This window comes from Mustelus asterias, unplaced genomic scaffold (assembly GCF_964213995.1).
Source record: "Mustelus asterias unplaced genomic scaffold, sMusAst1.hap1.1 HAP1_SCAFFOLD_178, whole genome shotgun sequence".
Taxonomy (NCBI): Eukaryota; Metazoa; Chordata; class Chondrichthyes; order Carcharhiniformes; family Triakidae; genus Mustelus; species Mustelus asterias.
In genome coordinates this window covers 378,097-387,744 of record NW_027590179.1, presented here as the reverse complement: position 1 = coordinate 387,744, position 9,648 = coordinate 378,097, and the positions used below count along the sequence as shown (strand labels likewise).

Here is a 9,648-nt window from a genome sequence, read left to right as displayed (position 1 = left end):
TCCAATTTCTTTATTTTCCAGGACAATATATTCACAATATCTTCAAAACAGAAATTAAACATTCCCATTTAATTTCAGGTCTTAACATATTCTATTAGTTTGTTCTTTATTGTCGATTACAGGCTCAGGTTGTTCTCCTTGGAATAAAGGAGGTTGAGGGGAGATTTGATAGAGCTGGACAGGATTCTGACAGGTTTACATAAAACGGAGAAAGAAAAGATGTTCCCATTAGCTGATGGGACAAGGATGAGGAGGACACAGGTTATAGGTTTGGGGTCAGAAATGCACGGGGAGGGGGGGGATGTGAGGAAGAATATTTTGATGCAGCGAATGGTAATGAGCTGGAACTCACTGCCTATGAGGGTGGAGGAAGTGGAGACAATAAACAATTACAAAGGAAATTGGATGGGCATTTGGGGGGTTTTAGACAGAAATGCTGACTAAATATCTCTGAACTTCCTAACACCCTGTCACTCTGTGATCCGTGTGAAATTTGAAACCAGGTATTCGCAACAAGACTCAGAGCATCAGCCCACTGGAGGCAAAGTCATGAGACCGGCCAGTCCAGCAGAAAGAAACCCTCCGACCCTCCCCATTGACCAACTGTGAGAATGAACAGAATGCAGTCCTGGGTGTAATTGAGAGCAGAAACAATAACAGCAGAATCCAACCTCTCTAATCATTCATGAACTTGTTGGTGTCTCAGCAGGGCGGATGAAACTCTGAATCCCTTCCCACACACAGAGCAGGTGAACGGCCTCTCCCCAGTGTGAATTCGCTGGTGCCTCAGCAGGTCGGATGATTCAGTGAATCCCTTCTGACATTGAGAGCACGTGAATGGCCTCTCCCCAGTGTGAATTCGCTGGTGTGTTTCCAGGCTGGATAACTGAGTGAATCCCTTCCCACACTGAGAGCAGGTGAACGGTTTCTCCCCAGTGTGAACTCGCTGATGTGTCCGCAAGTGGGATAACTGAGTGAATCCCTTCCCACACTGAGAACAGATGAACGGTTTGTCCCCAGTGTGAACTCGCTTGTGTCTTTGCAGGCTGGATAATGCACTGAATCCCTTCCCACACTGAGAGCAGGTGAACGGCCTCTCTCCAGTGTGAGCTTGCTGGTGTGTCCGCAGGTATGTTAACCCAGTGAATCCCTTCCCACACACAGTGCAGGTGAATGGCCTCTCCCCAGTGTGAACTCGCTGGTGTCGCAGCAAGGCGGATGTCTGAGTGAATCCCTTTTCACACACAGAGCAGGTGAGTGGTCTCTCTCCAGTGTGAATGCGCTGGTGGATCTGCAGGCTGAATGACCATTTAAACCTCTTTGAGCAGTGAGAGCAGCTGAATGGTCTCTCCTCAGTGTGAATGCGCTGGTGGGACACCAGTTCTCCAGAACTTTTGAATCTGCTCCCACAGTCAGAGCATTTAAACGGTTTCTCATTGGTGTGAGTGAGATTGTGTGCGCGCAGGCTGGATAACCGAGTGAATCCCTTCCCACAGTCAGAGCAGGTGAACGGCTTCTCCCCAGTGTGAATTCGCTGGTGCGTCCGTAGGGCGGATGAGTCAGTGAATCCCTTCTCACACTGAGGGCAGGTGAACGGTTTCTCCCCAGTGTGACTGCGTCGATGAGTTTCCAGTAGAGATGGGACCCTGAATCCCTTCCCACAATCCCCACATTTCCACGGTTTCCCCATGGTGCGGTTGTCCTTGTGACTCTCCAGGTTAAACAGCTAAATCTCAGACAGAACATGGGCACAGTCTCTCCCCGCTGTGAATGTTGCGATGTATTTTCAGGCAGTGTTAAAGCTCTTTCCACACACAGTGCACTGGAACACTCTCATTCAGGTTTGTGAGTGTCTTGGTGCTTTTAAAGTCTTTGTTTAAAGTCTTCTGAAGCAGACAGAACAGAGAAACATTTCTCCTTCTGGATTGAAAGGTCGAATATATTCAGGTCCCGATGAATTGAGTGACTCTGTCAGATGTTGATGTTACGTTTGGTTCCAGATTTCTGTCTGTACATTGTCACCTTCTGATATCCTATAAAAGGAGTTTACGAAAGTCATCAGTGTCAGTACAGGATCGAAATTCAGAACAGACAATTTTAGTTTCTCTGGAACATTCTTCCCTCTCTCATTCCCCAACAACTGCAAATCTCCCTCCCACACACGCTCCCTCCATTCTCACTCTGCTGTATCTAATATTCACCCTCCCAATTCTCCTGAAGGTGCTGCTTGAGGCTGATTGACAGATCCATGCTCACTGCTTCCTGTCCTGGACACAGAGCTGAAAATTTCCATGCAGGCGGCCAGACAGATTTTTGTCTATATGACTGGACTAAAAATGTGTGGAATATAGAGATTGGATTCATTTCTTTTCCCTTCAGTGCTCTCATGTGGTGACCAGATTTGCACACAATACTCTAGCTGTGTGCATTTTGCATAACTCCATCGTAACCTCCTTGTTCTTATATTCTATGCCTCGGCTAATAAAGGGAAGGATCCCAAATCCCTTCTTAACCATTTCATCACACTGTCCTGCTGTCTTCAGGGTAAAATGGACATGCACCACTCGAGTCTTCTGGTCCTCTGTACTTCCTAGGGTCCAACCATTCATTATATGTTCCCTTGTCCTGTTCTTCCAAAATGAATTACCTCAGACTTTCCAGGGTTAAATTCCATTTGCCTTTTCTCTCTCCATCTAACCAGCCAATCCTCATCCTGCAGTAATCTGAGGCTTTGCTCCTCACTATTTATCACACCATCAATTTTGGTGACATCTGTGAAATTATTGATCATAAGTCTGACACATCTGGATCATAGATCAGAACATGGAACTTAGTAAGATCGAGGGTTATAGGTAAACCTAGTAATCGCTAAGGTAGGGACATGTTCGGCACAACCTTGTGGGCTGAAGGGCCTGTATTGTGCTGTAGTTTTTCTATGTTTCTATTAAGGCAGCACAGTGGTTAGCACTGCTGCCTCACAGCACCAGGAACGGGTTCAATTCCGGCCTTGGGTCACTGTCTATGTGGAGTTTGCACATTCTCCCCATGTCTGCATGGGCTTCCTCCGGGTGCGCCGGTTTCCTCTGACAGTCCAAAGATGTGCTTGTTAGGTTGATTGGCCATGCCAAATTGACTCCAATGTCAGAGGGATTATCTGGGTAAATATGAGGGGTTACGGGAATAGGACCTGGGTGTGATTGTGTTCGGTGCAGATGCAATGGGCCAAAAGGACTCATTCTGCACTGTAAGTATTCTATGATTAATGTGCACAATATTATATGTCAGACATCTCCTGGGGAAACTAGCCCTTCAATTGTGAACATCAGGAAAGAGACCATCTTTTTAGCCAGACAAATAAATCAGTCAAGCTGAGGGAGCAAAGATGTCAATGTCTTTAAGAGGGAGAGAGAGAGACCTGGGCCAACCTTTCCAGAGTCTGCACTCTCCCTGGATTCACTTCCCACTCTTCAGTTGCTGCTAGTCCCCAATATCCCCCAGAATGAGGAAAGGAATAGAAAGGGGCAGAAAAGAAAGTGTTTTACTCACAGATGTAGGCTTCTTTTTGTTTATTACAAATACGTTAATACAAAACAATTACAAATACACAAAGAACAAATGTGAAAAAAATACATTACCAATGGCTAACGCCATCCATTTATCAGTTACTACCTTCCATTTCGGAAGGGTTCATCGTCAATTACAGTTTTCCAGAGCATTGCCCTCAAAATACACCTCCATTTACAAATCATAATCTACAAATCTACAAACATTAACACAACACTACAACTGTACACAACAAAAAATAAACACTGGAGCATAAGGGCACCGTCCCCTGGGTTTGTCCACCTGCCGGGGGATGCAACCCTCCAGTGGTACTCATATCCGGGGGTTACACCTTACGGATGTTCAGCCGGAGGGGGGAAATGGGGGAAACCACCCTGCCTACTCAATCCGGAATCCCTTCCGGAATTTCAGCCGGGGCGGTGGGAGAGTCTCTCCAGGGTACTCAGTTCGGGCCTGCCTTCCCAATTTTTCTCCCGGAGAATAAAAATCCCTCTGGTGTTACTATGTCCGGGGCTTCACCACCCAGAACTTTCCCCAAGTGGATGTCACACCCCCCGGGGGTGACTTTATCCAGGGGGGGGATGCCCCCCAGGCCACAAATAACGCAAGAAAATAGACGGGGGCCAGAACAAACCACCAACTACCATAACAGGATAACCACATATTACAATAACAAACAATCCATGAAAAATACATTACCGATGGCTAACACCATCCATTTATCAATTACTACCTTCCATTTCGGAAGGGTTCATCGTCAATTACAGTTTTCCAGGGCATTGCCCTCAAAATACACCTCCATTTACAAATCATAATCTACAAATCTACAAACATTAACAACACTACAACTGTACACAACAAAAAATAAACACTGAAGCATAAGGGCACCGTCCCCTGGGTTTGTCCACCTGCCGGGGGATGCAACCCTCCAGTGGTACTCATATCCGGGGGTTACACCTTACGGATGTTCAGCCGGAGGGGGGAAATGGGGAAACCACCCCGAACCTACTCAATCCGGACTGCCTTCCGGAATTTCAGCCGGGGTGGTGGGAGAGTCTCTCCAGGGTACTCAGTTCGGGCCTGCCTTCCCAATTTTTCTCCCGGAGAATAAAAATCCCTCTGGTGTTACTATGTCCGGGGCTTCACCACCCAGAACTTTCCCCAAGTGGATGTCACACCCCCCGGGGGTGACTCCATCCAGGGGGGGATGCCCCCCAGGCCACAAATAACGCAAGAAAATAGACGGGGGCCGGAACAAACCACCAACTACCATAACAGGAAAACCACATATTACAATAACAAACAATCCATGAACAACCATACAATTGTGAAACATTTCGGAGGCATCGCCTTCCAGAGCTTCGCCCATCAACATTCCACCGTCCGAAGTCGACAACGCTCAACTACAGTCCTCCAAAGTCCACCACTCCGGGCCAGATCTTCCAAAATCACACCCACTGGGGCTGCACCGTCTGGGGTCACACCTTCCGCGGCTGAACCTTCCGAAACCATAGTTCCCAAATGGCTCCTCCCTGGCCTGGGTCCTCCGAGATTGCATCTACCTGGGCCACGCCCTTCAAGGCACAGGAATCCCAGCGAGAGCAGCATTCAACAAGCCCCAGCCGAAACAAAAAGTTCTTGCACAAGTCACGAACCCAAGCACTTGAAACAGAAACTTCACGCCGACCAAGGCGTTCCTCCCAGCGGCCACATTTCCAAAAGCTCACCGCAAGGCGCGCATTAAGCCCGCCTTGAACTCCTTATCCTCTGCCCGCCCCCTGCCTGGAGCACACTATACTGGCCAACACGCAAAGCGAACGGCCAATATGGTGGACTGGCTGGACAATCCAATCTTTCCCACTCACAGATGTTGGCCACAGGAGGGAGTTTCAGTCTATCTGAAGATCAATCTTCATTCACACAAAGCCCGCGCTCTGATTGGGTGGAAGACCAGAGTCCTTCCGGTCCTCCAACTCTTCCCATTGGTCAACACCTCAGCATGAAGATCAGAGGGTGGGTTCTCCCCCGCACATGCGCAGCTTCCCCTCTCCCTCGCACATTTGCAGTCCCGGGCCGGGGAGAGGGGGAGATCCCCGAGTGGCTTCTCTGACGGAGCCGTCAGCCGGTGCCTGGAAACCTTGGTTCGATGTGGTGGAGGGGGAGGGGAACAATGGGTGGGGGCGGGGCTCCCGGGTCCGCGCGCCCGGGCCTGCGCACTGGAACCCGGAGACGTCACTGCGGAGCAGAGAGATTCCTATTGGCTGATTCAGACGCTCTATCGTGGCGTCACAATGCGGACGTTGGCCAATAAGCTTCAGAGTGAAACTTCCGCCTCTGGGCAACATCTTTTCTTTTCTTTTTCTTTTCTCCCCCTTTCCATTTCTTTCCTCATTCTGGGGGAAATTGGGGACTTGCAGCAACTGAAGGGAATGAAGTGAATCTGTATATTCCACACATTTTTACTCCAGTAATGTAGACATTTATCTGTCTGGCAGCCTGCATGGAAAGTTTCAGCACTCTGCGTCCAGGGCAGGAAGCAGTGAGCATGGATCTGTCAATCACACATGAGGACGGCCTCAACCGGGATCTTGGGTTCATGTCACACTATCTGTAACCCCCACGACTTGCCTGGACTTGCAAAATCTCACTAACTGTCCTGGCTAGAGACAATACACATCTCTTTAACCTGTGCTTAACCCTCTCTCCACTCACATTGTCTGTACCTTTAAGACTTGAATACCTGTAAAGACTCGCATTCCAACCATTATTTTGAAAATTGAGTTTGTGTCTCTGTGCCCTGTTTGTGAACAGAACTCCCACTCACCTGATGAAGGGGCAGCGCTCCAAAAGCCTGTGGCTTATGCTACCAAATAAACCTGTTGGACTTTAACCTGGTGTTGTGAGACTTCTTTCCGTGCTTACCCCAGTCCAACGCCGGCATCTCCACACTCTGAGTGGAAACAGAGAGAAGTAGGAGAGGCTGGAGGTGAGGAGAGAGATTTTATACATCTACAAATCAACAGAAACTTTGACAGAATTCAAAGATGTGCGGGTTAGGTTGATTGGCCATGCTAAAAATTGCCCCTTAGAGTCCTGAGATGCGTAGGTTAGAGGGTAAAATATGTAGGGATATGGGGGAAGGGCCTGGGTGGGATTGTGGTCGGTGCAGACTCGATGGGCCGAATGGCCTCCTTCTGCACTGTAGGGTTTCTATGATTTCTATGAATTTCCAAACCCTGTGAACATCATCAGCTCCAAGTTCCTCTCCAACTCACACACCATCCTGACTTGTCTGACATCCAGTACTGAAAGAACAGAAATTTATTTCATATAAATACTGGGAAGACTGAACCCATTGTGTTCAGTCCCCACTACAACTCCACTCCCTCACCAACAACTTTATCTCTCCTCCTGGCAACTGTCTGAGGCTGAACCAGGCTGTTCACAACCAGGGTGAAATAGTTCATCCCAAGATGAGCTTCCAGCCACATGTCCACATCATCATCAAGACCACCTTCATTCATAGATGCATTAATAGTAATTAATTAACAATAATGAATAATAAAATACAGTGTGGAAGGAGGCCATTCAGCCCATCGAGCCTGCACTGACAACAATCCCATCCAGGCCCTATCCACATATTTACCTGTTAATCCCCCTGATACCAAGTGGCAATTTATCATGGCCAATCCGTCGAACCGGCACATCTTTGGACTGTGGAAGGAAACCGGAACACCCGGAGGAAACCCACACAGACACGGGGAGAATGTAGAAACTCTGCACAGACAATGACCCGAGGCTGGAATTGAACCCGGGTCCCTGGCGCTGTTAGGCAGCTGCACTAACCACTGTGCCACCGGGCCACATGTCAGTGCCATCGCCCGACTCCAGCCCAGTCTCAGCTCATCTGGAACCCTCACCCATTCCATTGTGACGTCACACTATCACCCATTCCATTGTGACATCACACTCGCACCCATTCCATTGTGATGTCACACTCTCACCCATTCCATTGTGATGTCACACTCACCCATTCCATTGTGACGTCACACCCTCACCCATTCCATTGTGACGTCACACTCTCACCCATTCCATTGTGACGTCAGGGCTTCACTCTCCGATCACAATCCCTGCCGGCCTCCCACATGCAGCCTCAATGGCGGCAGTAAGCCCGGGTCTAACACTACAAGCTGCCGCTCCATTTGGTACAAAGGGGGGGACCGGGAAGTTCATTTCCGGGGTTTGGGTTTGAACAACATGTTCACAAAGTCTCTCCACCCACCCGCCACATTTATCATTCCCCGCACGCCGCCCTCTACCTCGTATTGATCTCGCTTCCGAGTAAAAACCATCCGTCTGCCCGTCGCCATTACCCGCACTGCGCATGCTTCAGGTCCCGCCCCTCATTCACTCCGATTGGTTGGAGGACCAGCCGCTCCCTTCTCGGTCCCCCAGTCCTGCCCCCTCTTCCTATTGGACCGGAGCTGCCGTCAATCAGTCCCCGGGCATTGTGATGTGGAGCATGCGCAGTGTCATTGCTGTCCTTGGCGCTTGTTTGTCCCGGAGAAGCGGAGTCAGCGTTAGGCGGTGGCTGGGAGGATTTGGAAACACTTTGTGGATCCGCAAACCCTTCAGAATCATTGTCAGCTCCCTGGTTTGCAGCTGCGGGGCTTCTCCCTCCCTCCCTCCCGGGAACAGGCCCAGGTTAACGGCCCCATCCTGGCTCAGCCACTGGAGGATGGTTCACATCAGAGGATGGGGGAGGAGGACAATAAATAAGAGGTTACACTTTGGCCTCAAATCAATGAGGACTCTGATCTCTGGGAAGGAAGGAAACCCTGGGAGGTGGGCGGGCAGGGTTCACAAACACCCGCTGGAGGCCCCAACACCCCCAGTAAAAAGCTGCAGCTCCCGAGTTTGCAGCTTTTTCCCGGGAGGGAGTTGGGGAAGTTTTGTGGAGACAATTCCCGGCTGGTTCAGTTAGTGGTTCCTGGAGCTCAGAAACCCCGAGTTAGAATCCTGAACCCCACAGTGAGTGGTTGTTTTATTAAATACGTTTTATTTATTCATCATCTGTTGAAGAAAATATTAATTTGTTTTGAAAAATCATTTTATAGCATTTGTGAAAATACCCATTAAAATAGCAATTCTCCCAAAGTATTTCATAGAATCCCTACAGTGCTGAAGGAGGTTATTCGGCCCATCGAGTCTGCACCAACAACAATCCCACCTCGGCCCTGTTCCCGTAACCCCACATATGTAACCTGCTAATCCCTCTAACCTACTCATCCCAGGACACGAAGAGGCAATTTAGCATGGCCAATGCACCTAACTGGCACATCTTTGGATGATGGGAGGAAACCGGAGCATCTAGAGAAAACGCACGCCGACATGGGAAGAACGGGCAGACTCCACACAGACAGTGACCCAAGTTGGGAATCGAACCCAGGTCCCTGGAGCTGTGAGGCAGCAGTGCTAACCACTGTGCCGCCTACATTGCTGATGAGAATTTTAATTTACTGACTTGGGAATTAGTTCTCGGGAATAGTCATTCTGAAAATGACCATTAAAATGTGTTTAATTTACCCCATAATGCCAGATTTCAGTTTGCATTTCAAAATTGAATTGAGAATGTCTGGGAGCAAATGGTGAAATGAGGTTTGAGACACCAGCTGCAATTATTTTCTGTGACTGATGATACCTTTGTGCCTGTGCAGGAGGTAATTCCGCTGCTGTTGTGGCACAAATAAAATGGAGCCTTTCCTCGGAACAGGCCCATGTTAATGGTCACTGTGGTGTTTCATTGGTGAGCAGAGCACATGTGCCCATTGTGGTAACAACAGAGTCAGTGGGGCTGCACGTCCCCTGACTTGGAAGGAAAATAATTGACTCCTTGATTGTACTCTCAATCTGCACATGGTCTGGAGGACTGAATCCAGCTGGAGGGAGAGGGAGCTGAGCTCAGAGTGGAGATGGGGCAATGAGTTTGATTTCAGCTCAGGGACAAGAGAGAGTGTGTGGGATGGGGATTACAGCTCAAGATAAATAAGATGGAGAAATGTTTCGTGGAAACTGAAATTGTCA

At 48.9% G+C, this 9,648-nt stretch overlaps 1 protein-coding gene across 1 annotated transcript; it reads right to left on the bottom strand.

Moving 5' to 3' along the window:
* Window positions 1–7,931, bottom strand: LOC144485250 (uncharacterized). The gene is made up of 2 exons (XM_078203467.1): window positions 7,884–7,931; window positions 1–2,033 (listed from the first exon to the last, which is right to left on the bottom strand). Exon 2 carries the CDS (start codon window positions 1,688–1,690, stop codon window positions 680–682), a length of 1,011 nt encoding a protein of 336 aa, XP_078059593.1. The 5' UTR covers window positions 1,691–2,033; window positions 7,884–7,931; the 3' UTR covers window positions 1–679.
* Between the last annotated feature and the right edge of the window lie 1,717 nt (window positions 7,932–9,648).